Raw genomic sequence first — 21416 nt, forward strand, 5'->3', positions numbered from 1 at the left:
CCCCTCCTAAAACACACATTACCACAAGGCCCCCTCTCCCTTCACAACCCACAAAACTGTGCCATCGTTCCCTGTTTTCCCTGTCCTCCCTCCTCTGTGCTTCCATTTTCATTTGGGTTTATATACGACACTGTGCCGCAGCCTGTCTGACCACCCATCGCCGTGACAACTGGCTGCAAACATTTATCAAGGCGAACTTGGTCCAGATTCTCTCAACCGCACATACGGCTCTGGGCGCTCCTGCTACTGGATGTGTATGGCTGTGTTCACAGAAAGGGAACTTGACACTACGATGTTTTGGATGATATAGAGACATGCCAGCACTTATAGCAGTATGCAGAGACACTGATGTATGTGGTTTTAATTGGACTAGCATAGTTAAATGTCCCTTTCTCCTTGTCTGTTCCTCTGGTTCTTAAATATACATCCCTGACTTATAGCCCCTCTGTGAAATGTCCTGCTGTAGAGAATACTGCTCGACTGTCTGTTTCTATCATCTTTATTTAACTGACTCATGATGTTTCCCATGCACCCCTCCGCCTCTTCTCACCCCCTTTCACAGATTTTCTCTCCATTATCTCCCTCGCGCTCTGTTCTCATCTCTGTCACCCTCTCGTGGGGAATTGGGGGTGGAAGAAGAGGGGGAGTAGGAATGAAAGTCAACAAATTATGGGAAAGTAATAAAACACAAGAAGATAGCTGGGAGAATAATAGCAAAAATGTGGAAATGACTGGAGTCAAACACACACACACACACACACACACACACACACACACACACACACCTGTGTTCGACATCTCAGTAAAGCATAACAGAGTGTAACAGGCATGTTACAGTGGGATGCCTGCTGTCCACATCAGGGGAGCTCTGCTGAAGCCATTAACATTACACACATACTCACTCACCTCCATGCTCCTGTATGACACATGCAGCAACACTTACGGTCACATAAGCTACAGTACAATTTACATCAAAGATTGCAGAGTAAAAAAAAAAAGAAGGGGGGAAACAATTACCATGTACATGCTTGATTTAACCTGATAATGGTGAGCAATGTGTAAAAGCTAACCACAGGCTGCTGGCATTTGTAATTGGTGTGTGTGTGTATGCATTGCTGTGTGAGTATGTCTCGTTCATTCCTCAGCTTCTGGATGAGAAGCATTTTGCATTGCATCACAATTGATTGACTAATCACTCTTCAGGCTACATGCCAATGTCTCAATCTACACATTGACTTCAGCGACTGTGTGATTCAGAGCAGGTACAAACTTAACATGCCTTGCACAACATAATATCTCAGCCCATTGATCTCATTTTGCTTCACTGCAGGCCATAATACAGCAGTTAAACCTCTGCTTATCAGCTGCACAATCACTTTTGTAGACAACAATGGTCTTTTTCTTAGGTTCCCTGCCGGTGAGCGGGAATGGCTCAATGAGGTGTGTGAGGCTGCTCTGCCACACCGAACATAAGTAGAGGAGGGGAGCTGATGTTCATGCTCCATGGAGGAAATGTCTTCATGCTCACTCACTTATACTGTCACACAGAATAAAGCTCTTTGGGACTCAGGGAGGCACTGTGACACAATCATTCACACAAGTCTTGAAGTGCAAGAGTTGTGGAGGTTAAGGACCGTATCACCCAGTGAGACAACGCTGGAGGAAAGGAGAGCAACTGGGAAGTGAAGAGGCATCAATCATGGACAAGAGGATGACTTAAGTTCTCCAAAGTTCACAAGTTGACTTTAAGAGCAGTGATTCCCCCCCTCCTGTTCAGACTCCCATTATCCTTAAGTTCCATCTTATTTTCAAAACAAAATGTTCACAACACAAATTTAAAGTTGACTTATTAACCCAAATATATAACTTTAAAAATGACCATAAAGTGGTTCTTACCTGTCAGAAGAAGGATGAGCTCCAGGCACAACAGGTATTTACGCAGATCCATTTATGAAGCCGAATGAAAGAAGAGTATCTCCTCTATTTTTCTGTTTACAAAGTTTTCTCCCTTGAGCTGTTGTAAGTGCAATGCATCGGCGTCGACCACACACACACACACACACATAAACGCACACGCGCGTTCTCAGCTCTCTCTTTCCCCAAGAGATGCGTAAAATCCAGTGAAACGGTGCTCCAGTGGCATGTCTGCGTTCTTGAGTTTTTGAATATAAAAAAATAAAACAAACCTCGACACGATAATTCGTGAACGTGGTTTTGTTTTTGTTTCTTAAAGTCCCTGTGGAAATATTCGGGTGACACCACAGAAAGTTATACCCTCTTGTAGTGGACGAAAAGATAAAGAGAAAGGACTAAGTTGACACCTCGGTGACCCATGTTACGGGCGTGAAAATAATGCACCTGTCCCATCCAACAAGAGGCTGCAGTTGAGAATCATTAAACCATTACTAATGTGTAACACCTTCCCAAACAGCCTGTCAGCACCGCGCGTTATCCCCCTTGGCTCCGGAGCGCGTCTTTGAAGCTCAAGCTCTCATGTGGACAGAAACTCCGTTCATCAAGACAAACATTTAAGTTGAGGTTCCTCAGATAACTTGTTATCCATGATCCTCTCCGCGGATTTTCTCAATTTAAGAACAATCTGCTTGTTCCCCGGGAGTTACTGTCGGTGTAAATATGTGCCTCTATCAACGGATCACTCTCACTTTGAAATGAAAGAGCGCATTTATCCTCAGAGTTCCCCTCCCTCTATGCGTCCTCCTCCATCCACCAGTCCTCTCTGAGCAACTGCTTCACATTGACAAACCTCAAACCCACATCCCTCTCCCTCTCTCTTCTTTTTCAAACTGACGACTTCTCTCAGTTTGCTCACCTCTGACTTACTTATTTCTTTTCAACAACCCTTCACACATAGGCCTACGATCTCAAACTTGTGGAAAATAACAAAGTACTATGCTTTTTAATAGGGCACCATCTATCGAGGGCTACAAGCTCCTAATTGATGGCTTAATTATTGTTATTATTGGTTAATAACTCATTTAGATCTGTTATAAGCCATTAATAAGATCAAATTGTGGGTGCAGGTTGCGGGAAAGTTGTTCTATTAATGGCTCATAACTGATCTATTAATATTTTTTCATTTGAAAAAAATAATTTTTTCAACTAATTAATGACAGCTTATTGACCATATACAGGGTAAAAAGTACAACAATTCAGATAAAGGGAAATACAAGTCTGAATGTTTAACCCTCAGCTGCTCTGCTGTATATAGGGACATTCAACTGGCCTGTCAAACAGGTGTAACTGATAACTAGTGATGCACCAATCAGACTTTTCTCCAATCCTGGTACCGATAGCGATACCCGGGCTTTGGGTATTGTCAAATACCAAGTACCGAGTGTTTAATTAATAAGCTGTATTCCTCATTGTGTGGAAGTGACTATCATTTTTTTGTGTAAGGCAAATACAGACTTCACTAAAACATTGATTTCTTAACTTCAAAAACATAAAAGAAATAGGCTGCAAATACCAGACTAGTATAAAAGAGCATGAGGTGCTGTGCAGTAAACTGTGCAAAAGTATATCCCTGGTTATCATATTTTTCCATGTAATGAAGCTTTTGGTAATGAATTTATCACAAATAAAAGACGTGTATAAATTTGTTGATGGACCACGTCAAAATGGCAATTTTGTTTTGAGATTGTCCAACCTTGTCTTCGTATTACCATCAATGCATTTACCCCTATTTTTAGATTTAGTTTGGTGTGCCACCATCTAGGAGGGATTCTGTCGGATGAAAGTGGAAAGCTCTGTAATGAAAACATGTTTAAAGAAGCTCTCATACATACTGCGCTACATTAATCCTATTTGTGAGCCTTTCTTAAATTTCCCAAGTCAACTGGCATCTTAAATGTCTTCTTTAACTGGACCTGTAGATTTAAACTGAAATCAAATGATGAAATAATGTCAACATGGATAAGGAATTGCACCTGATACACTGACCCCTCTCCAGAATATTCTTGTAAAGCTCTTGGGCGCCACTGTCAGGTCTCTCCAGTTACTGCTCCACAGTGACTCAAGATACAAAAATACAATTATACCAAATACATGGGATTATATGGGGTGCATAACTTTCTTTAAATATCATTTTACATCATAGGATAGTAGCAAGTGTTTAGTGCTGTCTTATCTTTATCCATAATACATAATTTTTTATGCCTATATTTTGTATTTTTCGAATCTGCAAAGTGTGTGTACGTGGAGTGGAGTAGAAGTATAAAGTGGCAGAAATTGGAAACACTGAAGTACAAGTATCTCAAAATTGTACTTGAGTATAGTACTTGTACGAGCCCTCATTCAATCAAATCCTTGTGGGTTTAGTGTTGATGGTGGACATTGGTGTAACTGTAAATTTGATCTGCGGCAACTATAGGGAAGAAAGGATAAAACTAGAAAATATTAGGGAAAGGGACCGTGTGGGTATTCTGGGAAGGTGCAGGACACACAGAAACAATTGTGAACTATTTGAATACATCATAGAACATAGGGATTGTTATAAATTATTAGTACTATCATTTAATTCTTATTACTTTTGGCAATTTACCTAATTATATAAAGTTATCCAAGGACAATATATTGTATAAACTCTGGTACATTAGTAACGGTTGCAACCCATCATTGAAACCAAAAGAAGGAGAAGAAGAAATGTAAATTTGCAAAAGTAAAACCTCACTTTCATGTTTTCATGAAAGAAATCGAACTGTATGTTAAGACAACAACTCAACAAAAAGCAAAAAAAGCTATTGAGACTGCTTACAATTTAATGTTTTCACTTTCCTTTCTATTTATTTATGGTGATCCCTGGCATGTTTTATGTTATTATCCTGTCATTTGCATTTATGTTTCCATATGTATCCGTTTGGATGGATTTTTTTTAATTTATATTGTTCACTGACTTAAAAAAAAGGAAAGTTTAGGGTGGAATTTAGGTCTATGAATGGCGATGACCATTATAAGTAGGATTACAGAATACCTTCCTACCATTAGAGGCAGTATTGTTCAGCAGCACTCAAGTCGGAGCGAGGAAGACATTCTATGCCATATTTTCAGTTGTTTTAACATTTAATATAAATCATCCCCTCTCCATCGGACTAAGTCATGTTTTTGTTACTTTACACACACCTGTTGTCGACATTCCCCCACCTGAAAAGTCACCAAGAAAACTGTATTTTGTCCGGTGAGCTTGCTTCTACAACATTATATCCCTAACGTCCTAAATTAAAACCTAAATGACTGTTTGGGTTACTATATGCTACTTTCCCCGCAATGAGGTGAGTGACAGGTGAACAAAGTGGAACATTTATGCTATTTTTTGAAGACTTTGCTGACCAAACGAGGACGATAATAACAAATAGGAATATTTATCAGGTGCCATGAAGAAGACCTCAAGGCGTTGACCCTGTTACCGTGTTTCTGCTGGATGTGTAAGTAGTCAGTTTCTGGCTAAGAACTTCATAAACTAGCTAAAACTTCTGACCACTAGTGACCAAGTGTCACTGCACCAGGGAATAACTTAAGTTAGATTCACAACATTTTGTATTTCAGTTAGTTTTGCATTAATTCGACTTTTGGTAAGTGGACACACTTTTAAATTGTACAGGCCCATATCTGCCACAGAGCGATTTTTGTACGTTTGTCCTTTGCTCAAGTCAAGAGTTGCCTTCATTTGGAGGCTGAGGACCTAAATCCTGTTCCACTTGTGCTTGTACTTTGTTTGTTCATCAACTCCCTCAATAGAGGGGAATATAATTGTGAGTGGGTCTGTACTGAAGTCATTGAAGGTTCAAAAGTGTGGGGACAAAGCAGCAAAGAGTTCTTTTAGTGGTGGATCAGACAGGAAGCTTCCTTGTACACTCTTCCCACTGTATCAACAAAAAACATTTAAAAAAAATTCCCTTAACACAAAATTCTGAAAAAGAAGTTGCTGAAATCTGATACTGTTTTGTAACATGCTGTTGCAAACGTGGAAAGGTATAGCCTTCAAAAACTGAGAAAAATCGTAGGCTTACTGTTTATAGTCTGATCGTTTTTTCTATTTATTATATTTAGTTTTTTCTGCCTCAAGAGCTGAGGTTCAACCAGAGAGGTTTTTGGTGTTATGTGGTGTCATCTAAAAAGAAACAACAACCAGCAGTTCTGATTAAATGTGCTGCTATTGACTGCTGTTAAAACAATTCTCCCCTGTCACCACTTGGTGCCGCTCCGTCTCAACTATTGTACTTTCCGAGCCTGTCTTCACTAGTCTGAACAGCTTCCTGGTGTGCTTCTGTACTATAACAGCTTTTCAGAATTGGTAGGTTTTCCTTTTCAAAAGCTAATTGCAAAGATCATCCAAGGGCCAGTTTGTCTACTGATTCTCATGATGCTCAGCTGATTTATATTATGCTGAATTCCGCCTTTCACATTTGTGGTAATGTGTCTATTTCTGTCTCTTGCAAATCAGCGCTCCCACTCGAGACTCGTCATGTGGTGATGGATTTCTGCCTGGGCTGGGAGAGAGAGAGTGCAATGGGTTTGGAGAGTAAACTCATGAGTGGCTAACACATCCAGGAATGAGAAGAACTTCATTAGCTTTAGATTTATGAATCCGGTGGTGTTGAAAGATAATGATTATTGGAGAATTGACCTCTGTCTCTCCATCATTGCTCACAGTTACTGCCTCGTTGACATTGGTCTCCATCAGTGTCCTTGCCATTATTGCCCCCTCTTCTATCTTCCTCCACCTTCTGTCTTCTTCCTCTTGGATCCGAGTTGTCCCAGTTCTTATCTCATACCACCAAAAGACACGCACACTTTTTGGGTTTGCAGTGACCTACCTCAGCATTTTTTTTGGCAGCTGCCGTTACTGTAACTCGACTGGCAGCATAGTAATGCTGACTGGCAGCAGCATGTTAAGTCAGATGCCCTTGCTCACAATTAACCTCACCGTACACAACCACAGATTCCTGCACAGAGGTGGAACTGGAGTGGGAGCCAAAACACACTCCCACACAGTTTCACACGGAACTATAAAGGAGCCCATTTGCGCTGCTGTAACAACACCATTTGAATCAATGAAGAGGAGCTAACTTTTACAGCTTTTACAAAGTGCACAGCAGAGTGAATACTGAATACAGTAGACAGCACACTTTATTCTCTGTGTTCCCACTTGGCGATATAACATTGATCAGCCATTGAAGACTTGTCTTAATGGTTTAGATTTTCTACACAGACTTTTAAAGCAAAGATTAAGCATTTTACACTACTTCTTAGATGCATATTTGATGGAATATGTATATATGATTACTCCTGATTTTGCATATTATATTCCAATGTGCATTTGTGTATTTTTTTGGTCTGAAATCGAGAAATGCACCAGCAGAAAATCTTCTACACTTCATGTGTGCTACATCACAGACAGCAGCAGAGTTTAAACACTGAACTGACGTCTAATGCTCAGTGTGCCGAGTTCCCCTTTCAAAGCAAATACACATTTTAGGATGGGGAGCAGAAGGAATGTCTGGGCGTACTACATTGGCTGGCATGTCCCTGGGACATTTTGCCTGTTGGACGATCAGTAAATCAATGTCAGACACAGAGTCTGGCTGTATAGATGGATAGGTGGAGGGCAGTAGGAGACCATAGCACAGATGTGTTACATATCATCGGTGCAGTACAGTAGCTGTGATTTGCGGACAAGTTGGACGGTAGTGACAGTGTAGTGTTAGCAGACGTGCCCGTTTTCTATCTGTCACCAGGTGCTCCTGCAACATCACTCCTGCTGGGTTTGGCAGCAGCCATGCTAACAAGTTACGCCTGTGGTTTTCATGATGATTTTCTGTCAATATGCAGCGCTTCTTCCCACGAAGACTGCATGGCTTTGTTATCTCAGAAAACTTTGCTTTCTGACACATACAGCAGCTTGTGGTTCTTTTCGTGCACACACACATGTTTCAGTGTGTTTGTGCAGCAGCTAGTATTTTTTTTAGTTTAGTTTTTACAAGGTGTGCTTCCTCCACAACTGTTTCCCAAATCACAGTCCTCTGCCACCAATCAAACGACACCACAGCACAACTCAGCCAGCGTTACGCTGTGTCCAGCTTTGACAAACTGGTCTCCGGTATGTGTCGGCCTGGAAACCGTCTGGAGCTTGTCAAATGAGGAAAGAGATGGAGCGAGTGAGGAAGGGAGGGAAGTGAGAAAAAAATAAATGGAAAAGAAAGAGAGGGTGATAAGCTGAACCTCATGTATGCAGTAATCAAATGCAGGCTCTTTAAAAGTACCACTGATGTGACTCCAAGTATTACTTTTGCTTTTAAGAGTTCTTCATGTTATACCTCATTGAACCTTCTCTTTGATTCCCTGGAGGCTCGCAGGAATTACTTGAAGCTTAATGTATTTAATACACTCATCCCCAGGTTTCCCCTGTTAATCAGTTGATCCGTCACAAAAGCACAGTAGCTGTGGAGGACTCCTGTTTATCTTAACAAACCAACAAGTCATGTGCAAAGAAATGGGCATATGCTTGCATGTGTGTGTGCACCCGTATGTTCCTTTGTGAATTGGTGTGTGTGTGTGTGAGAGTGTGTCTTGACAGTGAGCTGATCCCAAGTTCTTGTGGAAGAACTTGTTGTCCCAACATGTTGCTGAAACCAGAAGAGCGGAGGCTGTTACAGCAGCATTTTACCGGCCATGTTTTTTTGGAATGAGTAAGCAGGATATTATTTATTTATTTTTTTTATTTAACCTTTATTTAACCAGGTGAAGTCCCATTGAGATTAAAAATCTCTTTTTCAAGGGAGACCTGGCCAAGACAGGCAGCAACACAAGAAACACATAGTTAGACAGAAAACACAGAACAAGACAAGTGAAAAGAAATAAAAAGTTAAGAGACAGTGACTTAACCAAGTTAATTTAAAAAACATTGACATTTTTGGGAACCTGCCTCTATTTCTTTCATTTTAGATTTAGATTAATTTTAGATTTAAAAGCAGTGAGTGGTATCAGTTCTTTTAGTTTTAAGATATATATGCAAACAAAGATGACAGCTACTGTCAGAGATGGTGAGAACAACTGTGTTCACTTTATAAAGTATACCTATACAATTTAATCCAATACTGTTCTGCTATAAAGTTCACTTTTATGCACGTTCTAAAAACCTTTAAAAAAAGAAACCTGTACAGGCGGTCAATTATACCAAACAGTAATATATGACTAACAACCTCTTAAGCTCCACGTCCCCAAATTTGGGGGCTCTCTGGCTCAGAACCCCTGGAAATATTGTTCGGAAAATAGCCTTATTGTTCGCCAGTATTGTGGATTGGTCCAGTTTTTTTCTGGATGAAACAGCAACGTATGGGCAACACTATCATATAAGTCACTTCTTACACACTCCAAACACAACTATAGACTACTAATATAAGCATCTAGAAAACGTGGCATAAAAGCATGAAATCCTGGCCAGAAATCGCCGTTAAATCGCGGAAATTTACTCTCGGGGAGACGCGGCACTTCTTGCAACTTTACTGGTTGAAACTTATGTCAATCAACACCAAATTCGACACATGCCTTCCTGAGACTCTGACACGTCGAAGGAGGGCTTATTGACTGAAATCGACCGATGATAGGCTGAGATACAGCCCCATACACACACATGAACTGAGAAAATCCTATAGATGACAGCCAGAAACAGGCTCTGATGATGTTAGGAATCTCAAAATGATTCCTAACAGCTGTATTTGGATGTATTGAATAATATGAGTGATAAAAAAGTGAAATATATAGTTATATAGTATATAAAAGTACAATGTAAGAGCTGCAACAGCTGGTTCGAAAATGATGACCTCGCTTGACCGCTCTCTACTAAAGCCTCTTATTCTTCACTTTATCCCACTTTAACCTTTATTCAGCAACTACTGATCGGGTGTGCTATGATTTGGGACAGTTTTTAGGGAGATATCTGCATTATTTCAACAACCTTATATCAATAAAAGTGCTTTTTTTTTCAGGCGAACCTGATTATTTTCAATTTGAGCTGTGTAATGTCTTCATTTACTATATTAACCAGCAACATATACACAATATTACCCATCTGAACAATCTCACAAGTGTTGTGATCTGATTATATCACCAAAAATTATTAAAATAGACCTTGTAGTTACAGAACTATGGTCACTTTAGTGTTTGTATGCTATTTTCGAGCAGAGGCCTACAAATAGGGCTGGAGCTTAAGAGGCTAACAACAACACGATCAGTTGTTCATTCATTTTAATTCGTTCTTGACCGCAAATCATGGATCTTAATTTTTTCTCTTGATGTTAATAAAATTTTCCCTTCACTCCCTATACCTATACGTATACGTTCTAGTATAGTATAGTGCTCGGACAGCAATTGGTTTACAAAGGATGATTTTTATATCCTTGCTCTGAGATCCGCAGGTTAAATGACTGTGTGTGTGTGTGGGTGAGATGGTATCAGTGCATGTGCCGTGGTGTGAGCGTGCTGCAGCTTACCGGAGGGGCTGAGCGATAGAGGAGACCCTTCTCTCTTGGTTCCGATGTCCCGACCGAGATGGAAAGATGGAGCCATACAAAATAGTTAAGTTTTCACTTGTTTATTTTAATTCAATTCAAAGTATATTTCTTTGGATTCCAATTCAGAGAAAAAAAACTGGTCTACAACAAGTTTTCAACACCAGAAAAAAGAATGACAGCTAAACCAGTGAGAAAAGTGTATTGCCAAAAAGTCCGGAGATTGGTTAAATCTCATTTTAAATTGAACACAGGTTACGACATGCCGCTCCCCCTTCTTCTGCCCCCGATCTTCTAAAATCAAAGGTTTAAATCATCAGCTTGAGCAAGCGCCAGAGGTAGGCAAAAGGTCATAGGCATTAAATAGATAGAATGTATGGCACATTATATTGAACTCCAATAGATTGTATGTAATATTTTCCTATGTATGCTGCTTTTGTCCTGCACCTCCACCCAACTGGGTTTGAAAGTGCACTCTATCCACTTTCTATGCATGGCAGTTTTTGACTGTCCCTATACTTTTAGCTAAGTAGAGCATTTATACCTAGAAATAAAGCAATGTCTAAGAGCATATCGCCCTCTCTTTAACTTCTCCCACACTCTTTAAATGGTATCTTCCATCTTTCCATCATCTGCCTCCATCTATCCAGAGGTCAGCGTCAGAGTCTGTAATCACTTTTAATATTGCATTCTTCATCTCTACAAAGACTTCATTCAGCCGGGTATACTGTGAGACCATTGTCCTACACTAAGCGGAGGAGCAGGATGATGATGCTCATCGGGGAGACTCCCCACTGAGCTGACGGTACATCTGCAGATGTCTGAGCAAAGTACACAAATATATCTTTGGCCCCTTTGTGTGTAAGTGAATGAATCATCTTTTCAATAATTTGCCAAGAAAGTTAAAAGGAAGCTTACCTCAGCGCTCAGTTTAGTCAGTGACTCAGCGTCTCCTCGTCTCTCCATTCCACTCCTCTTTGATTTGATTTTCCCTAATGGAAGGACTCTCTGCCCAGACTTAAAAAAGAAGAGCTTTTAAATGTTGTTGGGTTGAGTGTCCTGTGTGTCCTCGGCGTCTTCCTATGACCTTTAGTGAATACCTTCCCCACTCTCTCATGCCTCTCCTGTGGCTTATTAACTCTGTATCTTGACAGAGAATAATGGGAATTTTAAGATATTTTCAGATCATATGTAAACATGTGCATGTGTTTGAAATTGTGTTTCAAACTGGCCAGTATGGTTTTGGTGACTCCTTTTTTTCTACTTTATCTCCCATAAACATGTAAACTGTAACGATGTAAGAGCAGCAGTGCGTGTGTGTGCGCGCGCGTGTGTGTGTCTGTGTGTGTGTGTGTGTGTGTGTGTGTGTGCGTGCGCGTGTGTGTGCGAGCGCGCGTGTGTGTGTGTGTGTGTGTGTGTGTGTGTGTGTGTGTGTGTGATGTATGCCCTCGGTGTAGCCTACTTTTCCTGACCGATGTTTTACAAGTGGCCTCAAAGGTTCCTGGGTGGTCTAATTGCGTTTGCCACAGGAGATTGGTGCACTTTACCGCGGTGCGTGCAACTGTTAGATGTGTGTCTCAGTTTGTCCAGGCTTGCAGGTGTGTGTGTGTGTGTAAACAGAGACAGTACAGTATGTGAGTGCATTTAATAACAATCACCTGTCATCACACTGTCACATGCATTCTATATCTATGAATTTATGTGCGTGTGTGCAGACTATCACAAAGATATGGGCCTCTTTTTCCCCCATCGCGCGCTCCCACTCAGTTACCCGCGGGGTATTTTTCCACGAGTCCTCTCTCTTCTTTACTGTCTGACCCAGAATGCATTTGACCAGAATGGCAATAATTGCTTCAACCAGATCACAAATCACCGTCTTGCCTTTTGTGATGTATACTCTGAAGTATGCAAACAAGTACACACACTCCACTGCTCCCTGCACGTAAGTCATCTATCAAAACCCTGGGGCACCTAAACTAACCTGCTCTCATACAATTGATTGACACTCAGATAGTTACTATGGTCACCTTGTTAGACATGTTAAATGTGATCTGATTTCCACCTTATTCTGATTGATAAAGTGAATTCTGCGTACTCATTCAGCAAACAGGTGTTTTTCATTTTGTTGGTATGCATGCATCTGTTTTTACTCATTCTACGATGTGTCCCTGTTTATTTCTTTGACTTACAGGGAGCGTGTGGAGTGAGGTATGTTTGTCCCGATGTTGCCAAACTGTCTTCTGCTCCTTGTTAAGTTTTCTGCAAAGCCACCAACCTGCAGGGATAACGATGCAGCCAAGATATCTTCAGCAGAGATGATGTGTTCTTGTCTTTTTCAGACCTGCTTGTGATGCTACGTCTTTCAGGGGTTTTCACAGGGTTTTGTGCACCAGGCAGATTGTCTGTCCACCCTTTGGCTGAGCCACTGCAGTGTTTTATGAGCTGTATGTACAGTGCGAGTGTTTGATGGTATGTGTGAAGAGTTCCCAGAATGTGTGTTTTTAGTTTGGTATGTGAATGTGTGTGTACATGTGTGTTTTTTACAGGGGTCCGGTGTTTTGAAGGAGGCCAGACAGCTGCCTTTTACTGCCCCAGGGGGTAATAAACAGCGAGGGAGGGGTAGTTATTTACCCCTTTTATTAGGGCAGGAGGCAGAGGAGGGGAATTTATTGGGGTCACACTGTAACCACACACAGCTGCAGGGCAAGAAGAGAAATAAAGGAGAGATAGTTGGTTTAAAAAAAAAAAAAGAAAGAGCAGTTTTAGCATCACAAAATTCCTCTCTCAGGAATCTAGTTTTTACTTGTGTGTGTGTGTGTGTGTGTGTGTGTGTGTGTGTGTGTGTGTGTGTGTGAACCTTGGGTCATCCATCTTTCTCCCCAGCCCCTTTTTCATTTCCAGGTCCCTTAACAGTCCACTCCTTGTTAAGCACATCTGCTGTCAATCAGTTCTACCCTGTAATCTAATTGGCATTTCCTGCCATTGGAGACACGCCCACTGATCATTTGATGATTGGTCAGGTAGTTCAGTGTCCGACCCATAATCGTTCCAAGTTGACCTCTGTTTGTCTTATCTACCTTGGTTGCCATAACAGCAGATGTTCCTTAAATTAGGACGTTTAAAGGAACAGATCAACAGTTTGGGAAATGCTTTCTTGCCGAGAGTTAGATGAGAAGATTGATACCGTTCTCAAACTGTGTGGTCATTACGCTGAATATGTAGCTCGAGCCAGCAGCCAGTTAGCTTAGCTTAGCATAAAGACTGCAACAAAAGGAAACAGCTAGCCTGACTCTGTACAAAAAAATGGCAAAAACCCACCAACACATTATGTCTTGTTGATCGATACAAAACCCAAAGTGTGAATGATGACAGTTTGCCATTTCGGGGGGTTATATACTGTACTATTGCTGCCTTCAAATGGAGCTTGTGGTTACGACGTGGGAAGCTGTGTACAAGATATGGTTGTGTTCAAGTGGCTAAGTCATGAGAACACCTCTGGGAGAAGCCAAGTGTATTCAGCTTGCTAAATAATTTAGCAAGCCAAGAAAGGCCAAGAAATGGTCTGGAACATCACCTTCAGTATAACGGTGAATTGCCATTTTGCTACAATTCAGGTTTTGTTTGAATTAAACAAAAACGATGAATTAGTGAGCCAGAGGTGCCAGGCAATTTTTTTCCCAAAATGTGAAACTATTCCTTTAGGTCGAGGAACCTTTAAAAACCTTCCTGAGAAATATGAATATGAACTGGCAAGTTAAATGGAAATAAAACTGAGCAGTGTTCAATGGTGGCATTCCCACAGCTGGCTCTCTGTATGTTGCTTCACATGCCAGGGAAAAATTTCAGGATGGGCAGATCCACGTGAAATGTGTGATAAAAGTGAGCAGACAGAGAGAGTCAAATGGAAAAGTATTCAGCATCGAGACTTTGCGAGGGAGGAATAATGAGGGCATGTGGCAGAGAGATGATTGACAGAGAGAGATGAACGGGAGGGATGGGGAAACAAAAAAACTGAGAGCGAGCGAGACTGAGAGGGAGGGGGCAGACAAGTTATTCTAGTTGCAGACAGCTGACAGAAAGCCTAAAATAAGATGGAGCCATCTAATGTGCACATATTCCACAGCTACACTCACAAACCATAAAACATGCGCAGTGTTAAATGCTGTTATTTACCTAATGGTTTTCAGTTCAGGAGGGCCAAGAGTCGACGTCAGGCTGAGTTAATATCATGCTTTATTGTTTTCCCATAGAAAGTGTTGTTTCCTATGATCACATTTCATATAAAAGAGACACAAAGTAAAAACGTAAGCAGTACTGTAGCAGGCTCCTAGTGTAGTAATAAATATAAACGTCGTCATGAGATAGAAAAGGTTAAAGTTGTGGGGCAGAACAACTAAACAAAACTGACCTGAAACTGGAAGAGCTCAAAGATTGGTTTACACGTCTACAAATATAGTCTCACACCTCTTCTGCTGCCCCACACACACACACACACACACACACACACACACACACACACACACACACACACACAGCCAAATAAATGGAGCTGTCACTCAACAAATCCAACATACATTTTTTTTTTATGTTTAAAACCCAGCTGGTCACGTTTGATGGAGCTGCAGAGAGAGGCAGATAACTGAGGAGCTAAGACCGTCGTGTAGATATGTGACACACAGTTGCCACACTCATTACATAGTGAGGCTAACAGAGATAATGGAATACAACTAAAGACTGCCATCTCCCAGTGCTGCCATAACAAAGAGGGTGACGAGATGCAAGTGGTGATGCAGGAGAGGGGGCTGGCTGGAAGGACGAAAAGTGAGAAGTGCTCTTGTTCATTGTCGCTCGTAGACTCTGGTGCATATCACATCGTCTGCTCCCATGGTCTAAAAAGAGAGGAGAATGTGGATGTTTAAATACTGACACGGTTATCTGCAGTTCAATGTGAATTCGTATTAAAAATATTTCGTAGAACAAGTCATTAATGTTTATTATTTCTGAACCTCCAAATTAAGCTTTTTTTTTTAAGCATCCAGCAGTTTAGACCAACGTAATCTCACTGTGCCAAACTGTTTTGAACAAACATTTCCGGAAAGTTGTTTACGCAACCATGCAAGTCTGTGCAAAACTCTCACACGGTTATACTGCTGGCTTCTTTGGTTGTTAAGAGCACGTCAGGAGTCTTAGAATTTAAGTCACTGCCAGCTCTGCCCCATAAAAAACAATTGACTCCAGAGCATACATGTGTCATCTGGTTGTACTGTGCTCTGTACTCAGATTCTTCCGTTACTACTATACTACTACCATACTACTACTCGTCTATGTCGTCTTCCTTTTCATCTATTTGCATTCTTCTAAAAGCATTACCAACATTTGACCGTGATCGGTTGCTCGCTTGACATTTGTATTAAAACGTAAAACAAAGATTAACCGATTAACTTTATGACCGCTATGAGTTCACCATCCAGGTACTCGTAGTGCACTGCATTTAGCCATATATTTGTCACCGGGTGTGCAAGCTCTTATGTAAGTACAGATCAATGCTAATTGAGAGACAGCACTGGTTTACCGCTATTATTAACAATTATTTTTAATACAAAATAAGTTTTAGTCAACATGAAGTGCCAGCTAGGTGGGTTTTCTTATTGAATACAGTTCTGTTTGTGGACAGGCATCTTATTCACAGAAATGAGTTTTGGTAGCTGTCTTTGTTTAGTGTTTCTATAAAACACTCATCAACACACTAAAACACAGGCATTCATGACATCAAGCTGATGCCTGTACATGCATTTGTAATTGCAACAGAATCTCTTTCATCTTCTGCCAGTAGACATCATGGTATTCGAAGCGCAATTATATAGTCTAAAGGCAACACTTCACATCACAGTAAGTTACCATGTCTTTTTGTTGTACAAAGGAAGTACTAATATGTAATATACCAGATGCTATCAGTACAGAACTGTCTTTACAAATGTGAAAAAGCCCCAAAATAGTTGCATATTGTAGTGGCATATTGAAAAATACCCTGCAACTATTAGATAGGAAATGCAAGATACAAGAATCTAATTCCTTAATAGAAAGTATTGGAAAAACGGAGGCACAATACCGATATTCCGGGGAATTTACAGTTTCGTTTTGGTATAATTAATTTAAATATACGACCTACACTTTAAGAGGTTTTTAAATATGGTGTACAGGGTATTAAATAACTACAGGGCACATTCATTCCGGTACTCAGTATGCAATTAAATGATTACATGGCTACATAATGAAAAAACTGGTATTGCGTGTGCTGTTGCAAATAAAGTCGTAATTTAGTTCGAGCAACGTTAATTAGCTCCTAGGTTTAAAGTTTGAATCAATACTGGAGCATTTTGGTGGCCTAAAATGCACCTACAGAGGTTTATGTCAAAGTCAAGTTGATTAGTATCTCGAGTCTGACTCGAAGTGTGCAAAATAAATCACGCTGTAATCTCGATACTGTACAGTAAAGTGTTTCCCTTGTTGTTTCTAAATCTGAACTCTGGTTTAGTGGATAGTTTGTGTGCTTTACCAGGATCAGTTTGCCGTCATTGGTGATCTCTCGGGTCCAGGACGTCTTTGGCCCCTCTCCTTTCGGCAGAGTCTGCTCACAACTGATCTTACTGTCGGTTTCCCAATGTGGAGAACTCTGACGAAGAGAAATAGAGAAGGAGAAAGAAAATGTATATCGTGCCATTCAGAGGGAAAGAGAGATCACAAGAGAGTGGCTAATGGAGGGAGAAAACAACAACAGTGGAGCAGGGCGATCACTGAGAAGTGATAACTTGTGATGCGCTCATTGCTACTAAAGCGGAGCGCTGGCTGCTTGCATGTGTTTGCTTTGGAGACGGCCAAACAGAGGCCATGTATGGGAAACGGGGAAACCAACGGGAAGAATTAGGGAGGGACGGAGGGCAAGAAAGGGCAAGAAGGGGGAACGAAGGGAAGACGGGAAGTTGAAAGGAGTCGTAAAGAGTGTGAAGGAGCATAATGTAGCATGACAGGCCTTCAGAGACTAAGGGAGGAGGAAAGATATGCTATCAGTCCAAATATGATGAAAAGCCAAATCAAACAGATTGATGTAATCTGGACTGTTCCCTCCCCAAACAGACATTTATTATGTGTGTGTTTGCTTATGTGTATGTGTGTGCAGAGAAAGTAGTGCTGTGTACCGTGCAGGGACGTCCGTCCACTGTGGCCTCGTTGAACTCCTGCCCCACAGTGAAAGTGATGTGGGTGGTGCGGACTGTGGTTGAGGTTTTAATGGACAGCGTCTCTCTGTCCTGCGTGATCTCCACCAGAGGCTTGGAGGCCGCCTTCACGGCAATTAACCGAAGCATCTTGTTCACACCTAGAAAACACACACACACACACACACACAAGTAAGACGAAGAGAAAATTACAAAACTAGACAGAGTATATATAAGAAGAGATTTGCTCACAAAGACACAAGTAAACACTTGTTCTTGCACAAACTGTTGTAGATACTTTGAATGAATATTCCCATGGAAGCAGTACACTGCTGCAATGAGGCAGATCTTTTTTTGTGCCACAGATGGTTTATAGGATTCAGCCCTCAGGAGCAAGGCAAGCTAAACTTGTTTTTACCAAATTATGTATAACCCCAGGCCTTAGGCCCAGTGTGTGTGTGTGTGTGTGTGTGTGTGTGTGTGTGTGTTTAATTATGTGGTGTGGTGTTGATGCGTGTTCTCCTATACACTCAGGGTAAAAGGAGAGGCCTAGCATTGCACAGCTCTGTCCAATAATAATGAGAGGACAAAATGAGGTCATACCCAGCACATCTGCATTCTCCTCTGACTTGATCATCTTTGCACACACACAGACTCAAACACACAGACAAATTTGGTGATTTTGAACTGTAATCTGCATTATTCTCCTTTTTTTTAACCAAAGAGAGACAGCACACTCATATTCCCATAGTGTGCTGCTGCAGTTAAACTAATTATGCAGCCCGCGGGGAAAAAAGAGGGAACCAGGAGCAGACCGGTGCGGTGGGAGGGAGGGAGTGAGGGGAGTGAGGAGGGGGGGAGTCAGACAGACAGACAAGGGGCAGTGGTCTGTGTGTGTGAAGATCTTTGCCCAAGTGTGAGGGGAAGTTTGTGTACGTCGTCCAGCGTGTATCTTCCGTCGAGTTGGGTTTCGCACTTCTCACCTCTCACACATTCCCACCTGTCATCGAGGGTAAATATATACAAACCCTGAAATGCACAGTCATTCAGCATGCATCTGGATGCTCAGGCTGTACATGCTACACACACAACACAGTATTTATGTGCATTGTTGTTATTATTATTATTATGTGCAGATACATTTTTAATTGTGTAAAGCTGATTATTACCTCTCGCATCGTACATTGTGCTGGAGTCAGTGTCTTATTAACGTCTTTTTTTCGTATGTATGGTACCAGTTTCACAGCGATGCAGTCGAGGGTAAGAAAAAAATACATGTACTCCACTTCTGTCAGCTGCAACATTAAAAACTATATATATATATATATATATTAACATGCTGTTGGATGGTTTTATCTATAATGATGCATCATATTTCTGTGAAGTTTTCTTTTCTTATGATGGAGTATTTTACACTGTGGCATTGGAACTTTTATTTAATGTGGTGGCAAAGGTGGTTATAGTGCAGAAATGATTGGTCGATTACTCAATTAAAAGTTAAGATTATTTCAGGCAACAACCCGAGCTGTATGTTTACTCAGACTAAAGAGAGTACGCCTGGGGACCATTTGGGAAGTTTCTCAAGTAACTGGCAGTTGTTAAAAGTTAGAAATTACCTGAACAGACTTTTGCAAACCTGCGAGCAAAATGCTTAAATTCACACAGACCCGGCCACATTAGGACACACAGATAGACACTCGGTCAGAGTCAGAGGTCAAAGAGCAGAGGGTAGAGGAAGCATTTGGGACACGGGGAGACGAGGGAAGAGGGGAGGAGTGTAGGAGAGCAGGAGAGAGGAAAGGAAGAGAGGATGGAGGGAAGGAGGAGGGTACTAGGTGCTGACAGGCTGTGTCCAGCTGCGGTTTGTTCCCCAATGAAACCAAGGACCTTTCCTCTCCGGCAGCCATGCCAATGCTGAGGAATGACTACTGCGGTGATGGTGTTTTTTTTTTTTTAGTAGGATACAACAGTGTCATGTAGTGGAGTTTAACCTGCATTCTTGTTGAAGTTCCTCCCCCTTTTGCACACAAGTATGAAGAAAACACACAAGCATAAACCCAAGTACCAAGTCATTTTTGCCATTTTTGTTATAGCCCCCCCACACACACACTTTCTGCCTTACACACATGCAGAAGGAGGTAGAGATTAACAGTTACATTAACCCCTAATTGGTAGATCAGTGTAACATCTGAATTCACACTCCCGCCCAGTGGTGTCTATATTCAGACCAATAGTGCCATACTTGACAGATATTTCAATAACCTTCTTAGGCAGTAAGCTGTGTGTGTGTACGTCCGCACACGCGTGTCAGTCATCTCTGTGTGCGCTTATGTGATGATATGAATTCCAGGTGTGCACTGGAAAAGTAATCTAATGGAAATTGGCTATTAACGACAGACGGCTCTGACGTCGCGCGCGCATGCACATGCACACACACACAAAACACACCCTGGTGCCTGTCCAGACTCCATATGCACCAGTGATGTAAAAAAACCGTGTGAATCTCAGCAGCAGGTGTTTATCCTGACTTGTCACTTCAGATAAGGATGTGACTGTCCTGCACTGTATCGTGCCATAACGGTCCTCTTCCACGCAAACACACACGCACGATCTGCGGCCACAACACAGACAGATGTGCCGCCGTTTGTCTCTATTGTGATAGGGGAGGCCAGAGGGGGGAGGAGAGGAAGAGGGGTGATGCTGGTTGGAGGCCAAGCACCGAGTTTTGGGTTCTGCAGAATGACAAAGACCCCCCACCAATGCGGTACAGGGGGTGATCATCGCTGATGCATGGGCACAGATGAAGATTTGACCTATAATGTGCTGAGAAAGCTACAGCTTGAGCTGACACAAACTGACACATCTGATCTCATTACGCACAAAAATAAAAGCTTCATTAGAAACCACTCTCGCGCAAAAAAATGGGTCAAGCTGCCACATTCGGCACAGTTTTTTTTTTTCTTCTTTTAAATAATATATTCTATCACCTACCCAACTTTTTCAAAAGTTCGTCAAAGTTTTCAGAACTCTTCATCTCCCAGGTGCCGGCGAAATCAGGGATTTTGCGCTCCATGTTAGGCTGAAGGTAGTTTGCCGATTAATGTAGGAGAACTGTCAGGTCCAAGTGTGGTCGGTGCTCTGCTGTCTCTGCGCGTCTTGTGTCAATAATGCTCCAACGTCCCCTTATGAATCTCGTCTGGGTGTGTGTGGTGCTCCGGCTGGTTTGACTCTGCGCGTCCAGTTGCTTCTGCCCTCTTCCCGGGATGAGTGACCGACTGTCAGAGCCCTTGTCTTACCTCTGTACCGGTGCACTATAAGTGGCTGCGCTACTAATGAATGGCTCGGCAAGCAAGGATACTTGTGTAGGGATACACACGCCCCTTTCTGTACGGGCACGCCCGCACGCCACCAGATTACAGGCAAAGGTCCTCAGTTCCTCAACCTGACCACGCCCCTGAAGGCAACGTGTGCATTTTAGAACTGCCCATAGCCAGCCGTTGGAGACGCCTCTCATCCACGCTCGTAGCTTGAATTGCCAAAGTCCTGTGCGCTTAGTATGAAATTCTACATAATGTTCAGGTGTATGAGGTGTTTTGCCACTTGCAGGCATTTTATAGATATGTTGAATGAATGACTTGACGGTCATTATAGGTGCAAAACAGGAAGGATGTCAGCC

At 41.8% G+C, this 21416-nt stretch overlaps 2 protein-coding genes across 3 annotated transcripts in view; both read right to left on the reverse strand.

Annotated features, from left to right (window-relative positions):
- The window catches only part of itga10 (integrin, alpha 10), a 24399-nt gene extending 22353 nt beyond the window's left edge, over positions 1–2046 (reverse strand). Inside the window, exon 1 of the mRNA XM_031853358.1 lies at positions 1897–2046. Within this exon, the coding sequence (XP_031709218.1) occupies positions 1897–1948 (52 nt within the window). The 5' untranslated portion in view covers positions 1949–2046. The remainder of the gene's footprint in view (positions 1–1896) is intronic.
- crabp2a (cellular retinoic acid binding protein 2, a) lies at positions 773–21056 on the reverse strand. Of its 2 annotated transcripts, XR_004212984.1 has the most exons (5): positions 20732–21056; positions 17723–17901; positions 17083–17199; positions 15008–15415; positions 773–785 (listed from the first exon to the last, which is right to left on the reverse strand). XR_004212984.1 is itself a non-coding variant. In XM_031853357.1 (4 exons), exons 1-4 carry the CDS (start codon positions 20811–20813, stop codon positions 15365–15367), a joined length of 429 nt encoding a protein of 142 aa, XP_031709217.1. In that variant the 5' UTR covers positions 20814–21056; the 3' UTR covers positions 14743–15364. The 2 variants fall into 2 exon arrangements, 1 of the variants encoding a protein (XP_031709217.1); XM_031853357.1 differs by lacking the exon at positions 773–785 and having other exon boundaries at positions 14743–15415.
- Positions 21057–21416: the final 360 nt, after the last annotated feature.

This window comes from Anarrhichthys ocellatus, unplaced genomic scaffold (genome assembly GCF_004355925.1).
Source record: "Anarrhichthys ocellatus isolate YVR2014 unplaced genomic scaffold, GSC_Weel_1.0 scaffold13, whole genome shotgun sequence".
Taxonomy (NCBI): Eukaryota; Metazoa; Chordata; class Actinopteri; order Perciformes; family Anarhichadidae; genus Anarrhichthys; species Anarrhichthys ocellatus.